The sequence below is a fragment of the Phalacrocorax carbo genome, chromosome 4 (genome assembly GCF_963921805.1).
Source record: "Phalacrocorax carbo chromosome 4, bPhaCar2.1, whole genome shotgun sequence".
Taxonomy (NCBI): Eukaryota; Metazoa; Chordata; class Aves; order Suliformes; family Phalacrocoracidae; genus Phalacrocorax; species Phalacrocorax carbo.
Genome location: NC_087516.1, coordinates 1,687,139 through 1,713,900, shown reverse-complemented (window position 1 = coordinate 1,713,900; position 26,762 = coordinate 1,687,139). Strand labels below are relative to the sequence as shown.

The following is a 26,762-nucleotide window of genomic DNA, read 5'->3' as shown; positions in this document are numbered from 1 at the left end:
CTGGGAGAAGGCTTAGCATCATCCTTCCACGTCCCTTGCCGGTGGGGGGACGGTGTCCTTCCATGGTCCCTTTTATCTGCCCAGTTCATTGCAGAAGTTTAACCCCCTGTTGTGTTTGATGGTTGGGTTTTACCCTCCCCGAGTACCAGGAGTAGCGTTTTGCATAACCGATCACCGCGCAGCCAGGACCGACACTGCTGAATGGCTGAAGGATGTGAAGAACTTTGGACTGGGTAACACGCACAGCCTAGTAATTTAATCTGCGGTTGCAGTTGTGGTTTTGGTCCTTTAAGAGCACTGGGCAGGGGCACGCAGCTGCGTAGGTGAGTGGTTGGGCCACCTGCTAGGTGGGCTGGTGCTGTGTCACAAGGTTTTGTGTGTTGCGGTGCCTTCATCGGTCTTATTAATACATCTGGCCATTAATGTTTCAACTTGTGTGTGCGAAACAGAGAAATTGAGTTAGAGATTTAAAAACTTTATCTGGTCCAATCAAAACTTTAACTTTTGTCCTCTTTGGAGCCCTCTCGCCTCCCTCTTTGGAGCCCTCTCGCCTCCCTCTTTGGAGCCCTCTCGCCTCCCTCTTTGGAGCCCTCTCGCCTCCCTCTTTGGAGCCCTCTCGCCTCCCTCTTTGGAGCCCTCTCGCCTCCCTCTTTGGAGCCCTCTCGCCTCCCTCTTTGGAGCCCTCTCGCCTCCCTCTTTGGAGCCCTCTCGCCTCCCTCTTTGGAGCCGTCTTCTTTCTAACTATTTGGCTTTTCCAGTTGCAAATGAGTTGGCCTGTATTATTTTTCAGGTTAGCGAGCTGTGGGAACTTTGTGGGGGTGTCTGTGTGTAGGGTGTTGGCCTGTCATCCTACGCGCAGGGTGTTTCTCCTCTTGGCTCAACAAAATAGCGCATGGCCCAACCGTGAGGATCCTCCTGCCGCGAGGGTGAGCTGCAAAGCTCTCCTTACAAAGTGTCGCTCTCCATGAAATCCAGTGTGTGAAATCCTTTTCCAAAGACATTTTGGGTGACTGCCCTAAACTCTAAAAACAGCCATTGGGAAGAAAAGCTTTCTTTGAGATGTTTTAGGTAAAAGTTTCTTTGTTAAGGTTTTGGGAAAGCTTTTCTCCTTCTGATGTCACTCTGTCTCTAGGGAATAGTCTGGTGGGGTGGGTTCCTGCAGCCAAGCAAGGTATTCTTGAAAATGGTAGAAATGGAACGGTTAGAGGATTTTATTGTCTCATGCCTAAAGGTAACACCGGGGAGCGAGGGAGAATCTTGTGCCGCTGAGTATCGGCTAGCACATTTTTAGCTATAGAAAAAACTGTATTGTCCTGTTAGAGGAGGAGACAGGCTTGTTTCTTCTCCTTCTCCCTCTTGCCCCCACCAGCTGAAGAAATGCTCACGTTTTGCATTCTTCTCTATGCGGGTAACTGCCTGGAAAAGTCCTGACCTCTTAGAAGTCGAGGCTGATGTTGGAGTTTTTTTCTTTTTCCTTATTTCATTATAAAGTTTCATCCTGAATCGTGAAAGACTAAGACTTCCTCATCTGAGGCTTCAGAAGCTTTTTACTTCTAGTAGAAAAATGCTGATCTATCTGTCCTTCACCTATCCAGGAGACAAGTCCGCCTCTCTTTGGGATTAATGATTTACTGCTTTGCGTTAGTCCTTTGCCCTGATGGGAAAGTAAATCCCCGCTTCCTTTCCGTTGCTGGAGTGAATGCTCCCTATAATACATTCATAGCCACCTCCTATCCTGCAAACTCATTTTTTTGTAATGCAACACTGTACTTTTATTTTAGTAGTGCAGCCTCGCGGTTCAGTAAATCATCAAGCCGATGTCAGGAGAAATGTCTGAAAGTAATTCAGGGCTCTCAGTAGCGTCACTCAGGTCATTAATTTGAGTAACTTTCCGTTCTGGTGGGAGCACCTTGGGACTGAGGTGGCTGTCGTGCAGATCCCCGCTGTGGGTTTGAGATGGGATGACAAGCGTCTCCAGGGACGTGAAGCCTTTTGGCAGGCACGGTTGGCCACAGCTCCCCAGCACCCAAGAGAGCGTGTGTTGCTCGCTGTGCTGGGAGGTGATGCAGGAGGTGAGAAAGGAGGGTCCAGAGACCTTGAAGTCACCTCTCTAAGCCCCAAGGATGTTACAGGGTAAGAACTGGTCTCTGAGCTCTGGCAGATCTAACCCGCTCATTTCCAGTGTGGATCCTGTAAATAAGGCATTTGTTTTTTGAGCCCTGAAACGTTCATGAAGTGCTTGAAGTCTTCTGCAGAATTAAATGAATTACTCTTTCCTCCTTCTTTTTCCACTCTCCCAGTGATTAAATGGACCATCTCTTTACCATTCCTTGCTCTCTCTTTCCTGGAGGCCAGATGAGAACCCGAGCCTATTTTCCAAGGTGAACTTGGAAAGTTCATATTTCATATATAACATGCTTTCTTCTTAAATAAGTGTATGCGAAAGGCTACCCAAGGGGTATGTTTCGACATAAGGGAAAAAGAATCAGCAGAGAAATCACCCCAGTCTTTCTGGGCGTATTTCTGTAGCATGATGCTAACTTTTATAATGTGTTTTTTTTTTTAAAACATTGCTGGAAAAAGGAAAAGAATCAGACGTTTGACTAGCCGCACGCTAAGTTAGCTTTGGGTTGAGCAGGACTTCAATTAGCAGAGCAGTAACTGAAGTCAGTGTCTGTATCCTCTGTGACTTGGACGGAGTCGGAGTCTTTCACTTAATCATTTATAACTAATTGCAGTAGCTCTACAAAGTCAACGCAAATCTTTGGAGTGTGCTTATACCAAGGACGAAATTAGTAGCATATTTTTGCTGTTTTTCAGCGTCTCGCATTGCAACTGTGCTCAGATGTACTTTTTTTCATTAGTGTCAGACTTGTAAGCCTACTTCGGGAGCTGAAAATCAAGCTGTTTAGCTCTTAAGCTTGATGGCTGGTAGGGATGCAGCATAGAAAGACGGCCAAATTTTACATTACTTCTACTTAATGTTCTTCTGTGGCTGCAGAGAATCTGTGATTTAGCTCACAAAGTAGGTTAAAAATATAGAGAAGGAGGTACGTATCAACTCTAGTGCAAGACTGGCAAAGCTGTTGAGGCTTCCAGCGTACTTCTGAAGCACCCAGGTGCCCGCCACCTTAAACAAGAAGTTATTTGGCAAACAGGCAATGAGACTTGAATGCAGTCGTGGATCTGGCCCTTAAATGACCTGCAAGGCTTTAGGATGAAATTCTATTTCATATTTCTTCAGTGATTTCTATTGAAGCATCTCCAAAGTCTTTTAAGAACAACACTATTAAGAGTTTGGGAGATGGGAGGATCTCTCTTTTCCACTTTACTTGGAAAGGGAAAAAAAAAAAGGCAGTTTGGAATTTATTTGGAGGATGAGGAGGTTCCAGGTCCTTGAAGATTTTCTGATTATTTGCAGCAGCAACTCTTTGGGGCTGTTCTGCTGTGGGCTCTACCAGTCACTGTGCTGGGGGAAAAATAAAGGTTCTTTTTAAGTGTGATTCTTCCTTGCATCCACCCCTGGGAGCTCTGGGCAACGTGCTCCTGTCCAGCACTGCTGCTCATGGGTGAGGAGTGAGGCAGAAAGGTTTTGTTGTATTTTTTTGGGGGTTGCTTGCACTTCTCTCTCATTTGCCTTGCTCAGCTTGCTCCCGGTTGCCTAAAGAGGTTCCAGTTTTGTGGTTCTGAAACGAACAGGACAGTCTGCCCTGTTTCAAAGGAACAAATATCTCTGTAACAATACCCAGGAGCTAAGAAAAGTGTTCTCCTCTTTTCTTCCAAAAAGAAAAGAACTGTGGAAGATTCAACATGACTTAGAAATTCAGGCGAGCTCAGGTTCTTCGCTTGCCTTTGCCCAATGCTCTAACCAGTAGCTTAGTGGTCGGTTACTGCTTTTGTGTGACTGTAGCTCAGACATTAGCACATCAATGCCTATGGCTTTCCTGTCTTGTAAAAATACATGTGCATCTTGGATCGATAAAGAAGAGTCACAAGAAAAGGCAAATCTGATGAGCTGGAAATCAGTTATAGGCTTAGATGTTACAGCCGCCCTGAAAACTCATGGTCCAGGGCATGTCTTGAAAGAGAAACGTGCTGGCAGTGCTTCCCCCCACCGCCTTTTTCCCGTTTGATCCATGCCCCAGTGCTGGAATTGATGACACCCTTATGCCCTGTGCAAACTGTTGTTGCTGAAGATGTCCCTATAAATATTACGATGGCTGCGTTGTCGTCCGCTACCGCCCCGACCAGCCCCATGGAGTTACTCAGGCCCATGTGCAGACCAGACTGGTCCTGGGGCGAGGAATGCTTTCCAGGAACTTCTGAGGCCGTGAAGTCCCCAAAGGAGAGCAACGGCCGAGTCAGCCATGAGCTGAAGCACAGCTGAACCTGCCTCACCGGCTGCCCCACCACGTGTTGCCGGACGCTCCCCTGTGGTTCTGTTGCAGCGGCTGGTCAGCAAACTCGGGTGGGTTTTCGCTAGCATAAAATTTCATTGATGCTGGAGGAGAGCAATATGGTTGGTTGTGTTGACTTCTAATGACTTTTTTTCTTAGTCTAATGTGTTCCCCATCATACAAAGATATCTTTTGTTTCCTGACCTTATCCCTCATGGAGATACCTCCCTACTGTTAGCTTGGGTCGAGGCAGTACCTGCACCTCTCTTGAGCACTTTGGGGGGGTCACGTTCACACCTTGTGAAAGGCAGGTGCAACCCCATTAACTCCAGATGGAGGCATAACAGTTGAAACCCTATTGAATTTTGTTCTTCTCTTACCAACCTCATGTTGGGGCTAGATGAAAATATAGTCTAAAAAAAATTTCCCCCCCCTTTTTATCGATAGCAGGTGGGGTTAGTTACCTGCGAAAGAGCGATGGGTCAATTAAGGTGCGTGTTGCGGAGGTACGAACAGCGATGCCACACGCATATCAGTTACTGGGGACTAAGGGAAGACCTCCCAGCTCAATTGAGAGGTGCTTTTTTCTTTTAAAAGGTATATAAATTAAAATTGGAAAGGGCTGGAGGGAAGGTGTGAGATTTTTCTTGTGGTTTTTTTTTTTCCAGAGTTATGTTTTTTTATCCTTAATAGATTTATAATACGCAGGTCCCTTTATTTGTTTCTATAAAATTAACTAGTAAATTTAAAAATGGAAAAAAGCTAGTAATAGGAACCAGGCCATCTCTGCCAACGCTGAAATATTGCTGTATTTATGAAAGGTAGACAAGGGCATTTTTCCTTCTGCCAGGTTTTATGCTGGAGTGCCACATGTTGGAGGGTTATAAAACTTTTACTAACGAGAAGTTGGAGGAATGCTAACTTTCTAATTGCCCTTTTTTTTTTTTTTGTACAAGCTGCTGTTTATTTTGGTCTCTTAAAAATGTGATTGTAATTTTGAAGTCTGCGAGCTTTATATGTAGGCAAGCAGGGCCTGGCAGGGCGGGAAGGATGTCTTACCTGGTGGCCAGAAGAAGGGGTGCCGAGCTGGTGGATAGCAGTGCTGCCTCTTGCTCTGCTAATTCTGGAAAAACTCCTCAGCATTTCAATCCTGCCAATCCAGGCTCTGCAATGGGGTTTTTGTCACTTTGATTAAAAAAAAGAAAAGGTTTAAAAATTTATTTTGGAGCATGGATTTCTTTAGCACGTCCGTAAAATAGTGAGAGCACGCTCATGCTGTGCTGGGAGACGCCGTGGCGTCTTTGGGTGACACCTCTACCTAAACGCTGAATTCTTACTGGCAATGTGTGGTATATTGGGTATCCTTTGCCTTAATTTTTTTCTTGAAAACAGGTTGTTAGGGCAGCGTGATTCAATTCAATGGATTAGTTGACTCTAATGGTCGCAGAGGCATTAAAGCACAGAAGAGCTTCGTGGAAGCTTATGGGACCAAACAAGTCCCATAAACTTGAGGGATTAAATCTTGTTTGTGCAGAGGTGGTAGATCCCTATTCCAGAAAATGTAAGTGTGGGCTTCCCGCCCACTCTTCTTTTTTTCTCATTGTCATTTTATTTTTGCTATTACTTCCATGCTGTTGGAAGTGTGGCAATGGTGAAGTGGATTGAAATTTCAGCCTTTAAATCTAAACCATCGTAAAGTGCTTTATGAGGATAAGAAATGATGCCCTGGAAACAGGGCGTTTTCTTTTTCTTCTTGAATAGTCTTAAAAAAAAAAAAAGTATTTGAGGGGGGAGAAGCCGAATTAGGGCTTTGAAAAAATGCCTCCAGGTTGGGCTCCTCTCTTGTGTACCACATGCTGCTCTGAAGGAAGTTTGTCACCAAAGAGCACCGCTGATTTATAAACCTCAAGCATGACTTCAATAAATTCAGCTGAAATTCAGCTGCAAATCCTTTCCGGTGCTGTGCCTGCAGACAAGATGGGCCAGTGTCACACATCGCACCTTCTTTGGCAGGTACTTTGGCCAAACATTTCAATCCACAATAGTGGATTATTCTAATCCTTATTAAGGTACCCTAATGAAAGCAACCTGCTTGGAAAGGATGTAACGCTTGTGAATGCCGTTAATGTCGAGTGAGGATATTAACGCCTCGGCTCCCATTTAGGATCCTCCCCCAGGGAATTCCGCGGGAGAGCTAAGCAGGCAGCTTTGAAGATGCCTAGAGCCAAAACTCCACTCCTGGCCTTAAGAAAACAACATGCCTGCGTTATAATGATTGCACACCAAGTGAGATTACAGGTTTGCAAGCTAGGAATGTATTTTGTTATGGCAAATTTCTGTATCAGTGTTCAAGCAATTGCTTCTGGGCAGCTGCGGCCCTACCACGGCTCCTCTTTTGCTCCGCGTTGTACTGGCAGCGAGTAACTGCAACGTAAAGGCACAGCGTGCAATATTAAAACATTTATGCTATGAAATATGCATTTATTTCGTGTGACTGCTTTACGTGAGATCGTGCTTTCTGAATTAATAAATGGGGTTTATGAAATAATACATAATGGGAACAAAAAAGACGCACAGTTGGATCTAGTGAATGGCAGTGCTGAGCTTTTCCACCCCTTGCTTTTTAATTGGGATGTCGGGGACGAGCATGCGAGGAACAGGCTTCAAATCACCAAAAACCCGTTGTGCCACGGGGGATGATATTGAGGCCTGTCAGTCTGGCAGAGGTGGTGGCTCTGGGGATTGGGATGGCTGCCTATACCGGCTCTTACGAAACGAGGGGTAGAAACAGCCTCCCATCTTCCAGCTGCGGCTGACTTCTCGTTTGGGGTGGAAACACCAATGGTATTGGGATCAAGACTCATTTGCAGGATTTTTTGAATGGTTGGGCCGAATGTTATGGATATTATTAACAAACTGGTAGGGTCATGCTGCAACATCGGTGCCGTTGTCCTGGCCAGGGCCGGGCAAAATTACATTGAACTGTAAAATAGATGGGATTCAGCCTGCTGTCTGATTAAGTCGTATTTATGCCTGATACTCATCTCTCTCAGCACTGCAGAAAGCTGTGCCTAGAGGGGTGAGATCCCAGCCCATGAGAGCAACAGCAGAGATTTCTTTGAGTTTCATGAGGCCAGGATCGTCACCGTGTGGGTTGAGCTCAAGTGGGAGTTGGTCAAGTTGAACCTGGGATCCTCTTGAGTAGTTAAACGGTAGGTAGGTTGTGGGGGAGAGGGCAAGGAGGTAAAGAAAAAGAAAATAAGAGGATGTATAATGCTTTCAGGTCTTTATTTCTGGCTGAAAAGTTCTCTGCAGTTTCCCCATTAGCCTTTAGAGGGCAGATCATGTCCAGTAAATAGCAGATTTAGGGATTTGCCTGATTTTCTGGTTGTGAATTCTGAAAGTTTGCAGACTTGAACATAGATTTTTTTTTTTTAAAATGCATAATTTTAATTAATTCAGCAATAACTTCTGGTCCTTTAGGGGATGAATGTCATGTCAACTTACAGGAGCAAGATGAGATCGAGTTTTGATTTATCTATGTCAATTTACAATCTTTCTAGTTTCAATGCTAAAAGTGGTGATACAAGCAAGATATTACTTATCGATGTGGGGAGAAAAATCTTGGGAACATACTGTGGTAGAGAAGAATTATGTAATATGTTGACTAAACTCATTTTTATGTTAAAAAAAAACCCAAACAAACTCAAAAAAACCAGTTGAGTTTGGAGAGTGGGTTTTAGAGTAAAACTGTGTGATGAATATGTAATTCCATTCTCCTCTCCTGTAATCTCTTCTCCAAACCCCCAAGCCTCGTGCCCAGGAGCTTTATCCCTGGTGAACAACTGCTTAGAAAAAACCTGTTTATCAACACAATATTCCACAATGTCAGAGGAATCTGTGTGAAATGAAGGAAGCCAAATGAAATTTAAGCTCTTCTGTAAAGTCATTTTCAGTGAAAACTTTTTGTGTGGGGATTAAATACCTCTTATAGTCAACATGCTTGGAGAAGCAGTGGCTATTTAATTCTCTGATTAATTAAAAACAGAAATAACAAAATAATGTTCTGCTTTCTTCTGGTACTACCCTAAAGCTCATGGATCATGGAGAAGATGATAATTCTTGAAAAAGTCATTTTGTTCTTAACAAGAAAAGCTAGCCTTTGTGGCTCAGCCCTTTTGGCATCTGCTTTGTGGGTTTCTCATCAAAAAAACCATAGGGGTTATTCCTAAACAGAATGAAATAGTCTTTGTTCCAAGAAGGATTTAGATTTCTTTTTTTTTTTTTTAATATATTTTGAAAAAATCTTCTGAAGGTGGAAGAACTGCTGCTGTCTCTGTTCCTCAAGAGATATGAACTAGATAGTAGGAGTTTCTTTAGCTTTTAGGATTCAGTCTTTAACTACCGTGATCCTTGCCCTGTCTTGTTGCTTAACCCTTTGGTACGGTGGTACGTGGCTCTGAAGTTGTCCTTATAACACTGCCCACTCTGAAGTGGACAGCAGTTTGGGTGAGCACCTTCACCTACCACTGGAAAGGCGTTTCTTTGTCATAGAGAACAGGATAGTTAAGGCTCTCAAGACATCTTCTAGTCCAGCAGGTTCTGCCTAGACATGACTGATGTTATGGAGCACGTCTCTAGCGTGCAGTTATCGCACATGTTCTTAGGTCTCCAGTGACGGAGCCTGTCCCGTTAGGATGTCCGTTGCGGTCCTTTGCTCTCCTTAATGCTCCTGGCCCTCCTAACCCAGATCTCATCTTGGCATGATCCGTTGCATTTTCCAGGAACGGAGTTCAGCGCCCCTAAGAGTCTGTGAAAGCGCCTTTGGGTGCGTCTCAGAACAGAGTCGTCATCGGTGCCGGTGTCTTGGGTGACATTGCTTTGAGCTGTTACCGAGAGCTTATCAGTATAGATTCTGTCTCGTGGAAGAAGGTTGGAAGAGAAGATCCGTGCCCTTGCTTGAATTGGTGGAAGGCTGCCCACTGCTTTGATGCAGTTGAGGACCAGCTGTGGAGCCTCTTATCTCAGATTATTGCGAGTACAGCCGAGGATAGTTTCTGACTCCAGATCTGGATGGCGAGTTAGATCCTAAGGGTATCTGCTGTGCAGATATTCCCAGATCTGATTAAAAAGACTTAGAAGCTGCCTTGCAGAAAAGCCAAGAAAATATTTTGTCCAGGAGTCACCACTCAGGGCTTTAACCTTGTATTTAGATGAGGCTCTGTGTGTTCCAGGATAATCGGGACCATCTAAGATAGGTGCTTTGAACGTTGCCGGTTTCTCAGAATCTTGAAAAAAACCCAAACCAGACTGATAAATGGAAACAAAAGCAGAATCTTGAAAGGAAACTTATCTCCAAAGTGCTTGACAAGGCCCAGAGAGAGCGTGTGTGAAACAGCAGTTTGGGAACTCCCACAGAGAATGGAATACAAGGGTTTAATCTGAGGCCAGGCTACCAGGGTTAACGCTCTTTTCACCGTATGAGTTTTTGAAGGTCAATGTGGTCAAGGTGGGGCAGAGACCCAAGCACCGATGAGCTATAATCTGTGTTTGCTATCCTGGCTGAGTGCGCAACCCTTCCTCTGTTGTGATTCTTGACATGTAAGATGGGGATATTAGGCAGCGTGTTCCTTAGTATGCCGGTGGCTTTAAATGGCCTGTACCCCCTAGACAGCGGGAGGGAGAAATTAGAGTAAAACCATTGAGAAATGTTGGAAATGGCTTATGCAAATCTCTTCATTTGCCTTACTGTGGTTTATGAGAGCACATGAGGGCCTTGCAGTGTGTTACACTTCGGGCAATGGTATCTCCGAGCAGAAGCAGCAGTCATAAGCACGCTCTAATTGTATTTCAAGAGTTGCCCGTGGGTCAAACACTGAAAAGCTTCTCAGTCTAGCACGCCTTCAACTTTTTGTGAGATCTAATCCATGACTTCTTTTTACCCTAATTTGCCATAGGTGTGATAGTTGCAACTTCTTGGGCAAGGTCAGAGGTGTAGGACAACACCTGGAGAGTGGCCCAAGTTGATTTAAAGAGAGGTAAGGGTTGGTGTGCCGGCACCCGCTGCTGGAGCTGCCTGCAGGCTTCGGTTATTGGGCTGGGGACTATTCCCATGTTGGGGGTGATGGTGCTGGGCACTGGAGACCTCTATGAGTTGAGTTCTTGGATGGAAGAGGACGTTGCCTTGGTGTGCTACGTTGGCTGCTTGCTGCGAGCTCCAGTGCTTCGCTGTGGTTATCTTTAATGGCAGCACCGAGCCCAAGCAAGCGTGGGGCATAGCGTGTCCTTAAGTCAAAGCCTGAGGCTGTCCCCTTAGTTCTTCCCTCCCTTCTCCATCTGCATCCCCTTTTCTTCTGATGTTGGTCCCTGCGAAGGCAAGACTTTCGTCTGGATTTTTCCTTTTTAATGGTTTTGGCAAAAAAAAAACCCTATTACCTCTGTCATGGCCTGATTGTCAGAGAGCGTGTTGAAACAAACCCTCGCTTAGAAAATAATTACTAGTCCCCGGTGCATGAGAGAGTACTCAAAGCTGAGGCTTGGTCCTGCACGGTTGTGTGCACGTGAGTCATTCTGGGACGGGGAGGGTGAGAGATGGACCCTCTCACCTGTGACCGGTTTTGGTTGCGATTACCTCGCCGCTCCCTCTCTTACTTGGCAGGGTTTGGTTGGGTTGCAGTTAGGAAAACGAGAGGTTAAACCAAAGCGTGGGAGTTTCTACTTGTGCTTTGAGTCACAATCAAGTCTCATCAGGGAGAGAGGTGCCTCTTCGATGTTATACGAAAAGGCAGCATTAAAAAACCCCTGACATCAGAGCGTGGTTTATAGTATTGCATATGGCAGGGGATTTCGTATGGAGGCGCTCACCATTTAAAAAGGAATTTTAAATTGTTGGTAAAAGTTAATCAAAGAATATGCATCCAGTTGCTTAAGCGAGGAGTAAACTATTTATCTCAGCCTGGCTCACAAAGTGCTTGGGACCGATTAAACAAAGACCTGAGCTGTGGAGTTGTCAGGGCCGCGGTCTTTAATGTGTTTGAAATACTTTGTAGAACAGCTGTCCTCCTACTGCTTTTAGTCCGCTTATCTAATTTTCAGCTTCTCCACTCCGTGTAAATGTGATAAATAAACTTTGTAATTGCATAACTGAGCTACTTTTGATGCCTGCCTGCAGATAGCTTGTTCTGGAGGCTACATCACACAGAAGTGTAAATCAACACTTTGCTCAGTAAAGGACTCCTTAAAAAATGGCTTTTGGTCTTTTATTGTACAGCTGACCTGGAGGATGTGGTTGTCTAAGTCTTTTTATCAATGCTAGTGTGATAAACTTCTTTTTACAGCTCCTAGGAAAGGGGAGTCTTGATCATTCCTTTCTCCAAGTACTGTACTGCAGGAGCTTCCCCAAAGAACGGCTGAGGTTTAATAGGTTTTGTATAAAATGCTGAATTAACCAAGTTACTCTTTGCAATGAACTCTGAGGATATAAATAATGCTGACCTCGGCTTGCGGGTAAGGAAAAGGAGCAGGAGTGTGGGGATGAAGATAAATCACTGGGTGAAAGCAAAAGAACTGCACGTTCCCCATCGCACACTTGATGCCAAAAATTTATATTTGAGCAAAATTGATATTTGGGAACATCAGTATGGCGAGGTGGGTTTTAGCACCGGGTGGGCTGCGGTGGAAGGGTCATTTTTAGGGAAGGGGGAGTGGGAGGTTGAAGCAAAGTCTGTGCAAGGGTGTTGGGCAGAGCAAACTTGTTGAATGCTGCATTTCTAGACTTATTTTTTTAAAAATGACCAGGAATCGGGTTAAAAAAGTCACATTCTTGGTCCTCGTTTCCTGTGCTGATGGTGAACTTTGTCAGACAAACCTCCGACAAATTGTTTTCTCTGATAACCAGTTAACACCGAGGAAGCAGATCGGCAAAAACTCTTATCATCTTGACAAGCGACGGGCTTTTCGTTAAAACTCAAACCAGAAGCCGTGTCAGTGTGTTGAGTTTACACCTTGCAATAATAATCCGTGCTTTTATCTGATCGGAGGGGGATTTTATAACTTTCGAATGGGTCTTTGGCGGGGAGCCAGCCCTACTGTCATTTTTTATTAACTTTCTTTTTTTCTTCCCCTGTAGCCGGTCTGCTTTTGGTTTTTTTTTGTAATATTGTTTAAGGAATATGTATGCCATTCCTAGGGATATTGGGAAACAATATTTTAAAGTTCTGTGTCTCAGCCCATTAGAGGGGTCTATAAAACAATCGCAGCAGCAAATGTGCAGTAACTAATCAAAACCACCGAAGCTAACCGCAGTGGTACTTCAGTCCTGTGTAAATAATAAAGCCTCTTTTTTTTTGCTGTGCCTTATCTACTGTCTCATCAGGAAGGAGCTAATTAGATTCTTCTAAAAAGTAAATATTGTCAGTTCATTGGTGGGTGGAGGTGATGGGAGGTAAGACGTGCTCATGCATTGGCAAACCAATGCAGAAAACAAGGCAAAGTTACAAAAACCCTATAAAAAGCTATTTGAATTTTAAAGGAGCTCATTGCCCGTGTAGGTGGTATAACAACTTTCCCTTACGGTGGGTATGGCTTCTGCAGGCAGAGCCTGGAGGAGTCCATGACCTGCTCTGCAACTCCATGTCATCCCCCAGTTGAGCTACGCAGGTTGGGGTTGCAGGTTTGGGGCTGCGTTCGCTCGGTCACAAGCAGTCACGTTACGTTGACAAATTCAACTACGAAAAGTCAGTGACTACTTGTCACTAGTGTTCCAAGCCAATACGTTTAATTTCTCAGGGAGGATGTTGGGTCTGTGCGCTTCGACGGTTGAGTTGGCTCAGTTGAGTTGCGATGGGTGGTTGAGGTGGAGTTACAGAATCCCAGACTGGTGGGGGTTGGAAGGGACCTCTGGAGCTCATCCCATCCCACCCCTGCTGGAGCAGGCACCCCCAGAGCAGGGGCACAGGGCCGCGTCCAGGCGGGGGGTGAATGTCTCCAGGGAAGGGACCCCACAGCCTCTCTGGGCAGCCTGTGCCCCTGCTCTGGCACCCGCACAGGGAAGGGGTTTGTCCTCATGTTCAGGTGGAGCTTCCCGTGTTCCAGCTTGTGCCCGTGGCCCCTTGGCCTGGCGTTGGGCACCACTGAAAAGAGCCCGGCCCATCCCCCTGACACCCACCCTTCAGATATTGATAAGCATTGATGAGATCCCCCCTCAGCCTTCTCTTCTCCAGGCTGAACAGACCCAGGTCTCTCAGCCTTTCCTCACAAGGGAGATGCTCCAGCCCCTGATCCCCTTGGCAGCTCTGCGCTGGCCTTGCTCCAGCAGCTCCCTGCCCTTCTTGACCTGGAAGTTGCTGCTCCAAAGCTTGTGGCAGCCATTTGAGGACACACTTATATTGAAAACTTGTATTTAGGACTCTTGTACGATGGGTTTGAAGGGAAACCCCCCAAAGCCATGTCCTGCAAGGCGGAGCGCTCGGCGGAGTGGTGTACAGGTAACATAGAAGTGGTGGATGGCTGGGGAGAGAAAGCATGTGTCATAAAGGTAGAAGTGCTTTTTTTCCCTTGTTTCTTTGATCCTCTGTTTCTTGAGGAACATCAGCAAAAGAGATCGATTCTGACTACATTCAGCCAACAAAACCTCCCTACTTCTCAGCTGTGGAGGTGCAGGTCTCCTAGCCTGCCCGATGGGCAGCCCCGACCGCTTACAACAGCAAATATAGGTCAGCGACCGAAGCCTGACCCAGGCGGTGGAAATGTGCCTGTGCTTCTTGTATCAACCAGCCTGGAAACAGCGTTGCTGTCGGGGGGACTGGGGTTTCTGCCGTGTCAGAGCGGCGTAGGGTGTTCCTGTGCTGCCAAGCGGGTGGAGAAAGTAGCTGTGCTTGGAGGGAGTTTCAGCTACGTGAACCAAACGCTTTGTGTGTTATTGCTACATGTAACGTTAGCTACCAACAGACGTTTGGTTTCTTACCTTTTTTTTTTTATCATCACATTAAGCAGAGAGGCAAGAGATTGATAGTCTTGTATAATAGAGGCAATTTTACAGAATAATACAAAAATGCACTTGCTTTCATGTAAACCACACCAAAAGGTAAGGGGATTTTTTATTTGATTTTTGTCCCTCGAGGGCTTTTCGTCTCCCCCGTAGCCCCAGGTCCCTCCGTTTCCAGAGGGCACGCTGGAGTGTCGCTTGTGCTTTGATGTGGTTTCTAAAGTGTGCCTCTTCATTGGGCTCCCTACAGATGCCTTTATGTGAAACAGAACATTAAAATCCAAATGTGCCTGCTCTGCAGGTCATTTTTCATCCTTTATGTGCAACGTCAAATATATTGCAGGGTTGTTCTGCTGCACCCCCAGCCCGGGAAGGTGCGGGTAACGAGATGGGGGTAGGAGCGGGGAGTTCCTTGGCGGTTAAGCCCGAATTTCTCCTTAGTTGCTTCCTCTGGGCCTCTCCCCAGCTCTCTCTTTCTCTCAAGGTGAAACTGAAACCTCGGTGACTTCACCCAAGCCTGCCGAAGTTAAAGAAAATTTGATATTTCTCACTTATAGGTCACTTCAGTCCAGGTTGTTTCCTGCCAAGAGTGGGGGTGGGGGAAATGCCCTCCTGGTAATGGAAAAGCAATTACTATTTGTTCTGGCGCGTACGTTGTGGCGTTCCAGCGTAACACCTAGGTTATGGGCTCTGCTCGTACCGCGCCGACTCCTTGGGCTCCCAGCCGGCCGTTGAGGGGCCGTGCCCATCGTCCGACGGAGCGGCGGCTCTGCGGAACGGGGGTTACGCGCTGGGACGCGCACCAGTGCACTGGAAGGGAATACGCATCGACTGGGCTACTTCGGGGCCGTTTGTAGGTCTTTAAGGTAGAGATACCTGGAAAATCTCTTCTTGTTTAGAACTTCCCCTCTGCCCCCAGTTCCTAAAGGTAAAAATTGCTCTTGGTAGGCTGCAAAGCTTTTGTGCCATAGAGAGGATATCTTTGGCTGCTTTTTGTGTATCTCTGAGAGGTGGGATATACTTCCCCCCCACCCCCCTTTTTTTTCTTTTTCTCAGGAGGACTTTAATTCAGGTCAAAATTTTTCTCTTGATAAACTTCAGTTTCTCCGCATTTTAAAGCACGCACAATGCAGAACGTGGCATTTGAATTTGGATGTTGGACTCGTTGGCCTTGGAGTGATGCCTTTTTCTGGAAGGACAGGCTTTCTTGACTCTGGGTTTTGATTCAGATCTTATCAATATTTGGTTCGGATCTTATCAATATTGATATCTGGTTAATAAATGTTATGTACTACTCTACTCCCCTTGTCATCCATCAGCTTTGGCTGTGCTCACGTTAATACCTCTTGTTTGAAAAGAGAAGGGAGACCAAGATAATGTGTCTTCTGAGAACATTTCCACAAGGTCCTGGGCTGAGACTAATTCTGTGTTCAGCCTAAAATGCTGAACGCTACATGCTTAGGGCTTGGACAGTGAAGTTCAGAGCTGGCGGCGGCATCCTTCAGCTCGTTAGCCCAGATTTTTCCTCTCCCATGACCACTTTTTCTGCTGTGATCTTGCTACACCCTGTTTAATGATCCATTTCAAGCACAATATTTTATCCAAAACTTTGCATTTTCCCATTCTTTGATTTCGTCCCTTTCTAGAGGAAAAAAAGATTACATAAATAGGAGAGATTTTAATGAATACGCTGAGCTTGCTTTTAGTGTAATTTACAGTGGATTCAGTGTTACAACTTCATTACGCTTCAGTTGAGTAACTTATGTCATAAATGGGCGTATCTGAGAGTGGAATCGAGCCTCGAATCTCTTTGTTGTGTGGGCTTCAGAAGGACCAAATGCTCACTCCCCTTTTTGAAGTCCTAATTCTCTTTATATGATGTTGCAATGTCTTTCTATAGAGTTGTGCCTCTGAAGTTCGAGATTTCTAATGCAAAAAAGACCACTTTTCCCCCCAGTTGCTTCAAGTATTGACGTTGCTAGCAAAATCTGTCTTCAGCAGTGTTCGCACGGACCTTTTCCTGTGGCTTTGTTGCAAAAATCCCTATTGTTGAGACTCATCCCTTAAGAGATCTTTTTAATAAGCTTGGTCGGTAGTCCCCTTGCTCAGCCGTTACTTCCCTCGTAAGAGCACTCGTAATTAACGCGATACTACTGCCTTGCAACCACTAGAGGTCAAGATTGTGCTGTGGGATAGCACAGGGCTGCGCGTCGTGTAAGGTTTAGCTCCAGTTCCTGGTGCGACCACGTCCGGCGTCAGCTATATATATTTAATTTTGTTATCAGTTGCCACGTTCATTAATTAGGATGAAGCCGATTGTACGTGCGTGGTGTGAAGGGCGCTTTGCCTTACACAACGGTAGAGCCTGCTGGATTTTGCAAGGGATGGGATATCCGTGCCGTGCTTGCGTTTTTAATATTCGTCAGATCTAGAAACTACGCAAGTGGTGGGTCTCTGATGGGGTCTTTCTTCCCGAGGAGGGATTCAAAAGGGAGTTGAGCTGAGAGAGGCTGTCAAAATAAAACTTGCTTGTAAATTATTTTTGTGCGATATTAATACTTTGAAGTGTTTAAAAGGAAGTAATTTTGGAGGTTTGCACTCTAGATAGAGCTTTCCACTTTCTGTGGTTCAGGTAGCAAAAAGAATTTTTGGGTTTTTTTAATAGGTTCCACTTCCTCTCCGAGGCTTGCATGCTTAAGGATCCTAAACAACTAAGAAATTCTCCATTGTTTTCCAGGCAGAGCTGGTTTCACTGACAACAGTATCTACAATACCATTTCTGGCATTCCTTCTAAAGCCAGGCTGTTGCGCTGGCGTGGGGCAGGGGGTGGCGGGTTTCACCACCTTGTTCGTTCCCTGCTGGAGGGGAGCAATAAAATACACGGGTGCAGGTTTGATCGGGTTGTTACAGGTCATTGCTAGAAATAGAGCTTTTGCTAATAACTGAAATATATTAAAAACTCATTCTTTTTTAAGAAGAGACCTACCGTCTGAACTAACACTTGCAGAAAGAGAGCTGGATGATTTCCATACACCTTTCTTCTTACATATAAAAAATTTATAGGAAAATATGGGAGGGATCTATAAATCTGTGTGTATATACCCATATAAACTTCAGGTTTTCTGGGTGTTTAGTTTCTAGTTACACCAGAGCATAACCCCACATGTGCAGAACCACTGCATCCATCGGCTTGGCCTTCCCCCCCCCAGGGTTTTGGCCATGATTTGGCACTTGTGGCGAGAAGAGCGACTCCGTGCCGTTCCCCTTCCTTGCCCTTCCCCTTCGGCTTGAAGCTCTCGGTCAACTCTCTTGAATGACTGGGGCTAAACCATTTTTCCTGTCAAATGCTGAGCTCGGTAACAATGAGGAAGCCAAGGGAGTTTTTGCAGCAGAGCACACGCGTTGACCTCCGCTGCAAACAAACTCCAAAGCCCCGGCAGCGGGTATCGCCGGCGGTTCGAGGGAGCTCCGCCGAGTCCATGTGTTTTGCTCCCTGAATTGTGGCGTTTCTCCCAGCGAGCGAATTTTTGTTCAATACCTCTTACAGCTCATTCTGTACATCAGCAACGTACAATTAAGCTCTCCTGGGGTACCACAAAAATGCTTTCAGGAACCTCTGGGGTCCAGATGTGGAATGTTTTGTGCTGACATGGGTTGAAAAGAGGAACAAATCCAACGGTTAAGTACGTCCTTTAATTTAGCCTGTGACAGTCACCACATGGCCTATGGGCTAATATTTCTGCATCTGTGCTGTAAATAGATCAATATGGCAGTATGATGGGTTTGGCATTTTGATTTGTGAAGAGTCAGAATATTGTTTGTATTGTTGCATAATCCCTGGAATGGTTTTGAAATGAATCTCCTGTTTCTTTGGAATATCTGGGTTAGGGAAAACATAAAATTTCTACGTTCCATTAAGCGTGTGTTTTATTTTGTCTCATTTGTCGCTATTTTATGACCGATTGCATCTTTTGGCTGAAAAAAAAAAAAAGAATCCGAGGATGCTATTGTAAAATGTGAAATCTGCTTTTTTTCTAGGCACAGCAGCAAAGAAACCTGGACAATATTGTATCACAGCATCCCAGGATAAGCGGGGGAAAGAAGTCCAAGAAAGAAGTCTGCGCAAGCTCAGATCTGGAGGTAAAAAACACTAGCCCCATGTCTGAGCAGGATTCGGGTATCCTGGATGTTGAAGATGAGGATGAGGATGAAGAGGTAACTGTATAACATCAAATCCAGGAGACGGGACAGGTTGGGGGCGATCAGTAGCGTCTCACAGTGCTTGCACCTCGCTCAGTCCTTCATGTTGCCATGTGGTGTGTCATGAAGGTGCAGAATATGCTGTGGAACGTGGTGGGGGGCCGGTATTGGGTTAATTTGCACAGTTGTCCCTGTTCTTGTTACCAGGCTCAGCAGAGGGGCCGAGGATTGTCTGAGAGCTGAACGGCCCACACCTCCTGTCCTCTGTTTCTGTGCTGACTTGGGAAGGCAGTTTGGTACCTGTCCTTCCTTTGCAGGATAGCTAAATTGCTGCGTGGCGTGAGATGCGTGGCCTTGCCTGTGGGACGTGTGTCTTGGCGGCAGAGACGTTCTTTGCGTCGAAAAGGGTTGCATCGGGACAGAATTCATTAAATGCAATTTTAATTCCTTGCTGTGCTCCCTTTCTGCTGCTGCTTCCTCGGACTGGCCCCGGTTGTTTCCGTTAACCGCAAAGCATAACTTCGCCATCAGCCTTGGCTCTTCTTCCCCTCCCTGCGCTAGAGGATAGCACGTGCAGTGGGACATCGTGGCTTTATGGCCCTTGATGCGAGACAGCCCTGTCCCTCTGCGTTTTAGGAAAGGCAGCGTGGAGATACGGGCTCGGCGTGTGGGTCACGAGGCGGTGAGCTTTCTGCTGCGTTCTTCATTTCTTGTGACGCAGTCTTGCGTCGGACCTCGTGGCAAGTTCTGTCTGCTGCGCGGGATGCTTTTTCTCTTATTGCTGTTACAGCAGAGGGGTGGTGCGTTCAGCCGAAACCTGTAACTGGACCGGGTAGGATTTGTTGCCCTGAAGTCTACGACCGGCTGGAGAAGAGGGTTAAGAACAAGTTTCTGAAGCTTAAAATAGTCTGGGTTACTCAAGTGGGTCTGTGCTTGTGTCCTGCCCTTCTCCCCACAGTTCAGTTCTCTCCTCTTCCTCCTCCTGAGGAAGAATCCTCTCCTCTCCTGCACTTCCAAAGCAGACCGAGGAGATCACCGCTTACTTCCCAGGGACCGAACTGTGGGGTCCGACCCAGAGCCCTCACTCGCACTGAAACCGTCTGGGTGGGCTGTTTACTCCTACATCAGAGCGGAAATAGAGCAGAAGTTCAGCAAAAGAAAAACGAGTGGGAAGGGCATGGTTTTGTTGGAAACAAACACTGATTTGAATAGATCTATCTTGGTAGTTCCCTGGTAAAAATCTGGTCCTGTGATGGTTCTTGTTCCATCTCCGTCTAAAAATCTCACACTTGCTTGTGGAGGGGGTTCTCGCAAAAGCAGGCGGCGGCGTGAAACGTGGCGGTACCTGTGGGGTCTGCAAAGTTTGAGTCAATTGGAATTAGAAATTAGAATTGAATCTCTGTTAGAATTGGAAGGTAGAAGGAAAAGGGTGAGGAAAACAGTGAGGAGGGAAGAATTTCAAGGCAAGGATTTGTGTAGCGCGGTTGGGAGAAACCTCCGAGGCCGTGTGATGGATGGAATTAACTTACTCGAGGCAGGTGAAATCCCAGCTCTGGCAGTGAGGGAATAAATGTGCCGTGGGGATGACAGGGTGGGCGTGGCCGTGGGCGTGGCTGGTGGGCGTGGCCGGGCAGCGGCCGCTGTCCGTGGTGATGAAACGGAGCGTGGTGGGGCAGCACCCGCAGGAGCCCCCGGCCCGCCTGATCCGGGGTTGCCCTGAGGGGGGACAGGGGAAGGAGGGGTGTTTGGTTGCGGATGAGCTTAGCTCTTCCCCATGGCCCTGCCTCCTGGGGCTCTTCTTTTTGGAAGGAAAACAGCTTATTTATTAGTGCAAATGGATCTCTCATCTGGAAATAGAGCTGTGAAATTTTTGGGCCCCTCGGGACAAGAAGGGCCTTGAGGTGCTGGAGCGTGTCCAGAGAAGGGCAGCGGGGCTGGGGCAGGGTCTGGAGCACAAGTGTGCTGGGGGGCGGCTGAGGGGGCTGGGGGGGTTTAGCCTGGAGCAGAGGGGGCTGAGGGGAGCCCTTCTCGCTCTCTGCAGCTGCCTGAGAGGGGCTGGAGTGAGGGGGGGGTCGGTCTCTGCTCCCAAGTCACCAGTGACAGGACGAGAGGGAACGGCCTCAGGCTGCGTCAGGGGAGGTTTAGGTTGGAGATGAGGGAAAATGCCTTCCCTGCCAGAGGGGTCAGGCCCTGGCACAGGCTGCCCAGAGAGGTGGGGGAGTCACCGTCCCTGGGGGGGTTCAAACACCGTGCAGACGTGGTGCTTGAGGATATGGTTTAGTGGTGGACTTGGCAGTGTTGGGTGAACAGCTGGACTCAATGACCTTAAGGGTCTTTTCCAACATAAATGATTCTATGATTCTATAATTCTAAATGTGAAGGAGTGTCATGTGTGGGTAGTGGGTTGACTCCAATCAGCAGCTAAGCCCCCACCCAGTTGCTTCCTCACCCCCTTCCCCCCAGGAGAATTAGGGAGATGGTGTGAAGGGCAAAAGCAAGAAAACTTGTGGATTGAGGTAAAGAGAGTTTAATAAGCAAAGGGGAAAAAAATCCCACCAAGAGGTGCCAAGGCAATCACTCACCACCTCCCACCAGCAGACCGATGCCCAGCCAGTGTCCAAGCAATGGCTCCTTCTGAAAAAATCTGCCCCCCTACCCCCCACCAGCTTTATTGCTGAGCACGGCATCATACGGTATGGAATATCCCTTGGGTCAGGTGGGGGCAGCCATCCCAGCCGTGTCCCCTCCCAGCCTCTTGCCCAGGCCCAGCCTACTTGCTGGGGGAGCAAAGTAAGAAACAGAGAAGGCCTTGATGTGTGTAATCACTGTTTCGCAATAGCTGAAACACTGGTGTGTTATCAACACTCTTTTGGTCACGCATCTAAACCACAGCACCATATGGGCTGCAGTGAAGCAAACGAACTCGATCCCAGATGAAACCAGTGCAGCGTGTAAAATGTTAATGGGAGGTTCTCTGGTAAGGGTTCTTTATTACAGGCCAACTGCAAAATTGTATTTCGTGATTGACGGGTTCATTCCTAGCTTTTCATCTTCTGGTGTGACTCTTTCTCCCTACGATGATTTGGTCTATGCAGAAATATTATTGATGCAGAATTTGAGTCTCCAAAGTTAATCCTAGTTGCTTAAAAATGTTAATGTTAAGTATTCTGAGTGCAAGGGAACTGCGTCTCGGTTCCTGCACAGCCCCCATGGTCTGAGGCAGCGAAGAAGGCTCTCCAGGCTGAGAGAGGCAGTACTGCAAGAAGCGGGCACGTGCCATTTGCTGCGCTCTGCTTCCCACCAAGATTGCTGAGGCTTTTACTTCTCAAGAAAATATGGAATACGGCTAACAAGAAAGCCTGGAGAAAGCAAAGCCGGCCTCTTGTAGAATAAAGTCACTAGGCAAGTAAAGAAATGGCCCTGAAGCATCAAAAGACTGCACTGGTAGCTCTTGCCCTTGACCTCTCACGTCCAATAAATCCAACCAGTAACCCCGGGTTTCTGATTGGAATACAGCCAGTGATGACTGGTTGAATATGGAAAGGGAAGAACGAAGGGCACCTTGCACCTACTCCTGCTCAGAATTGAAAACAGCGTGGCCCTAGGTGTTTCTGATGAAGTTTAGGCAGGAGAGCTCCTGATCCTGGTGCATAGGCTGGAAAAAGTGGGGTAAATATATCTTTTTTTTTTTTTTTTTTTTTTTTTTACTCTAGGAAATATCTGAGGCCCTTCAGGCTGTGTTATGGAGTTCTCCACCTAGGCTGGATGAACTGTTCTAGAGAGCGCATGTTTCCTCACCCCTGTGGAGCAATCCCTTTTTCCCTGCAGCAAAGCTTACAGGAAAAGCTTTGAAAGGGAAGAAAGAGTCAAAGAGTTTTGCTTCTACTGCTGCCTGTGTTCTAGTGTAGATCCTTCACTCCCTTGGAGCAGAAGAGGGCTCTGCCAGCTGCATTCAAGAAGATGAATGAGAGATGTGGTTCTTCACCCCCTTAGTGTTTCCAGTTTGGAGCCATTACGGTCCAGACTCGTCCCACTTAAATGCGGATGCCTCGCTGAGGTGGAAGCTCCCACTATCATCAGAGAGAGGGAACGGGCCCAGCTGTGAAGGGAGCTGGGAGAAGGCTTCAGTTCGTTTTTATGAATCTCAAGTTGCAGAAGGAGAATTGGCTTTCACAGGGAGTAGCTCCACAGTCTGTTCAGTTTGTGCCAGCTGTTCCCTTTGTAGTAAAAAGCATCCAAGAAACTACAAAGCTCATGCAGATTCTTCTCATTTTCAGTGACTTTTCTTTTGCGATCTTGTTGAATGCGGCTGGACAAACTCGCTTGTGTTGTGCCTCGTTTCTTCTTTTCCCCAAAAAAGGCTGGTCAGGTGTCTGTGAAGTGGTTGGGTCAAATTGGACTCCCTGGTGTTGCTTTGTGGGAGAGGGGAAATTTTAAGGAAGGATATCACGCTTCAGAGTAACGGCCACTCAACTGTCTTTGAAGAATGAATCAACAAATTCCAGGCAGTTTTCTCTTTGGAGAAGGAGTTTGGCACCCGGGGCATCAGCAGGTGCGAGGTGTAGCCAAAATTCGTCATGCTTCTGGTGTTCTTTCAGGCTGATCTGTCAGTAGGAATAAGTTGTAATTCTCCAAGTGAGTGTAATGGATTTCTTACAAAGTTTTGGGAGCCAGAGCAGGGACCCCAGAGAGCTTTCTTGACTTCCCCTGATAAGTGGCTTTGTTAGGTGCCATCAGCTTCCACCTGTTGTTTGCTTCCACTATTAATTATGCAAAATACATCTTGGCCCCAGAGAGAAACCTCTCTATTTCCAGACAAAGCTGTCTGCCTGTTGTCTATAACATGAGCCAGAGTGAGGTCAGTTAGTCTGCAGGACCATCTGACTGCTTCCAGCATCGCAGTTTCCTGAGCACCTTCTGGACTCTGCAAATGCGGTCGTTTTTTTTTCCCCTAAGGTTAAGCCATGGGACACACCAGGGCAGTCAAAGGACACCAAGACCACACAAGATGTAGCAAATCTACAGCATGGTTTGTTCTGTAGCTTCATTCAGCACGGGGTAAAGTGCTTCCAAAGAGATGAGATGTGATCTGTTGAATCACAGAATGGGTTGGATTGGGAGGGACCTTTCGAGGTCATCCAGGCCAACCCCCTGCAGCGAGCAGGGACATCTTCAACCAGACCAGGTCGCTCAGAGCCCCGTCCAGCCTGGCCTTGGGTGTTCCCAGGGATGGGGCATCGACCACCTCTCGGGGCAACCTGGGCCAGGGTTTCACCATCCTCTCTGTAAAACATTTTTTCCTTCTATCCAGTTTAAATCTCCCCTCCTCTAGTTTCAAACCATCACCCCTTGTCCTGTCACAACAGGCCTTGCTAAAGAGGCTGCCCCCACCCTTCCCACAGCCCCCCTTTAAGCCCTGGGAGGCCCCATTAAGGTCTCCCCGCAGCCTTCTCTTCCCCAGGCTGAACCACCCCAGCTCTCCCAGCCCGGCCTCGCAGCAGAGGGGCTCCAGCCCTCGGAGCATTTCTGTGCCCCCTCTGGCCCCGCTCCAACAGCCCCGTGCCCTTCCCGTGCCGAGGGCTGCAGAGCCAGATGTGGCGCAGAACCAACGCTACTCCGGGGAGTCGAGTCCTACTCGCTAAGGTGAGCGGGTGCTTTCCGCAGCGTGTGCGTGACGTGACGAGACCCAGCCCGCCCAACGTCGCCCATCGGCCTTGAGCCTTGCGGGTGCGGTGTTGCCTGTGCTCACGTTCCTCTGCACTGGCTCATCCCTGTACGTCAGTCAACGAGCCCGTGAGATGGTTCATCAAACACCTCCCTTGAATCCCAGGTGTTTAAGTCTGGAGGATTTTTTCCCCTCACTGGAAGAGGGGCGAGTGTATCCGTGCTTGTGACATGTCTTTACGTCAAAAATTAACCCGGATGAGAGATTCACGCCGTTTCATCACCAATTTGTCTGAAGCCAGATCAGAGCATCCCTTTACTCTGGGCCAGCCTTGTGTTGGTGGCAGCTGCAGCCGAATGTGTACAGTGAAAACTTGGCTTCCACGGGTTAAATTTGCCACAGGCAGTGTTTAACCCAACTGAAAATGTTCTTGCAAAAGGAGACGGTTTGGCTGTTTACAGAGACTGACAGGTCTGCCTCTGCCCTCAGCACCAGGAACGTGCTGGATGCAGGGTTTGGGAAGGAGGTTCACGAAGCTGATGTTTTGTGGACTGGGAAATTTTTGGACAAGATGAATAAATTCTTTGTTCTGCAAATCAAAAGAAAAAAAAAAAGATCAGGCTGAAGGGGAGATGTCAGGGGAGTAATCAGTCCTGTTGTTGAGGCGGCTCTAGCTCTCATTTCATCGTCAAGTTTCAAAAATCAAAGATTTATTTATTTTTTTGAACACTGGTAGTGTGGCTTTGGCTAAGAAAATCAAGTCGCTGCTGAAGGGGATGGGCTGAGCCTGAATTTTTACATATGGCTAAATATCTAAATGAGATGAATATCTGCATTTGTACATATTAGATATATTTAAATTGTGCAACGTGTCAAACTAGCCGCAGAGATAACTTCGTATATTCTGTATATCCAGGGCCTATATTGGTTTAGTCTGGAAAGATTTCAGACGATGGGATTATTGTTTCTCTGTTGTAGGGCTCTGGCTACATGTGGAAGAGGTGGTCTTTTTTCCTTAAAATATATTATAGGTTTATACCCTGCATAAAATCCCGGCGGGGTTTTGGGTGCGGAGCCTTCTGTTCGCAGAGGGCTCTCTCGGGGTGCAGGATTTGCGCTCCCGCGTCGGATAGTGCTCTGCCTGGCTTAGCGATTTTAAGGCTGTTAACGTCTCCGAGATGGTAACTCTGCGGAATAGTCCAGCGGGTTTTTTTGCGAGAGAGAGTGTGTGTGTGTGTGTGTGTGGGCTTAAAAGTTTTTACAGAAGATCAGAGACTGTGCAAATGTTGCAGTTTGCTTTGAAAGAATTTCTCTGGGGGAGTAAACTCCGTTTTTGGCAATATTCTGATTTCACAAATCTTTATCAGAAATATTTCTCCGTGGACCATGTTCAGCTAGTGCCCCAAACCCAAGAGGAGCAAAACCGTTTGATCCTGAATTCAAATTCAGAGGAAAACATCGCCTGCTTTGATGATGTTGTGAAGGGATGACAGATTTCTCCTCCCTTAGAAGAACACAGGGTGGACTCGGGTCCGTCCAGTCCAGCTTCCCCACGCTGATGGTGGTCGCCGGGGGATGGCTGGGTCGAGCGCGTACCGATACTTCCCTGGCTGCTTTACTGATCTCCAGCAGTTTTGCAATCGGGGATTTCTGAGCCCAGAAGTGTTTTACTGTTTTACCAACCGGAGACCAATTATGCTTAATGCTGGAGGAACACAGCAAGGCAAAATCTGTATCCGCAAACTAGCTGAAAACTGGATTTGGGAGCTATTTAGGGAGCATTAGAAGGCCCAGGAGACTGTAAATGGAAAATAAATGACCGGGAAGACATGATAAAATTGGCATTAACGCACTAAAACTGCTGCCTAGTGCCTGCACTTCTCAAATATGGCCTTATAAAAGGTAAAGAGATGTTAGCGAGACTGGCGAGCTGTGCTTCACAGCTGCTTGCCCTCGGTTCAGCTGCAGCCCTTCTGCCGGGGCGTGTTGAACAGCTGGGTTCAAGGTGGAGAGGCTCACCCAGGCGGCGGCAGCCCCGTCCCTCGCTCGGAAGCCCTCCCCGCTCCCGGTGGGCCAGCCGTGCCCGTCGGGCTGGCTGCGCAGGCTCGGGCCCTGCCCCGCTAACGCGGTTTGCTGCCGTGTTCCCAGCGAGCCGGCCGCTTCCCCTCCCGCCCCGCCAGGCTGGCACTGGCACGGCTTTGGGGGTGCCGGAGGGATGCTGGCGGTGCGGGGTGGGATGCTCCCCCGCCGCCTGTCGCTGCGCTCTCGCCGTGGCTTCTTCCGTTGTTTCGGCTCTGACCAAGAACCTGTGTAGCGCCGAGGGCTGAGATGCTTTGCACGGGGTGGATTCTGTAACAGCTCCAGTTCCGCTTTATACAGAGGCTGTTTAACAAAATCCCCTGAGTTTTGCCTTTGCAGCCTCTAACTTCTGCACTCCCCTGCTTGAACCCATTGCTTTAGATGAGAAGACTGCGTGCCCCAGGCGCTTCGGGCAGTGTTGGTTGAGGCTTGCGT

At 47.3% G+C, this 26,762-nt stretch overlaps 1 protein-coding gene across 3 annotated transcripts in view; it reads left to right on the top strand.

Moving 5' to 3' along the window:
• EXOC6B (exocyst complex component 6B) overlaps positions 1 to 26,762 on the top strand; it is a 313,474-nt gene that overhangs the window by 130,422 nt on the left and 156,290 nt on the right. For 2 of the 3 annotated variants that reach the window (XM_064448800.1, XM_064448799.1), the window contains exon 7: positions 18,422 to 18,598. In XM_064448800.1, coding sequence (XP_064304870.1) covers positions 18,422 to 18,598 — 177 coding nt within the window. The remainder of the gene's footprint in view (positions 1 to 18,421; positions 18,599 to 26,762) is intronic. The other variant, XM_064448801.1, reaches the window with a different exon arrangement.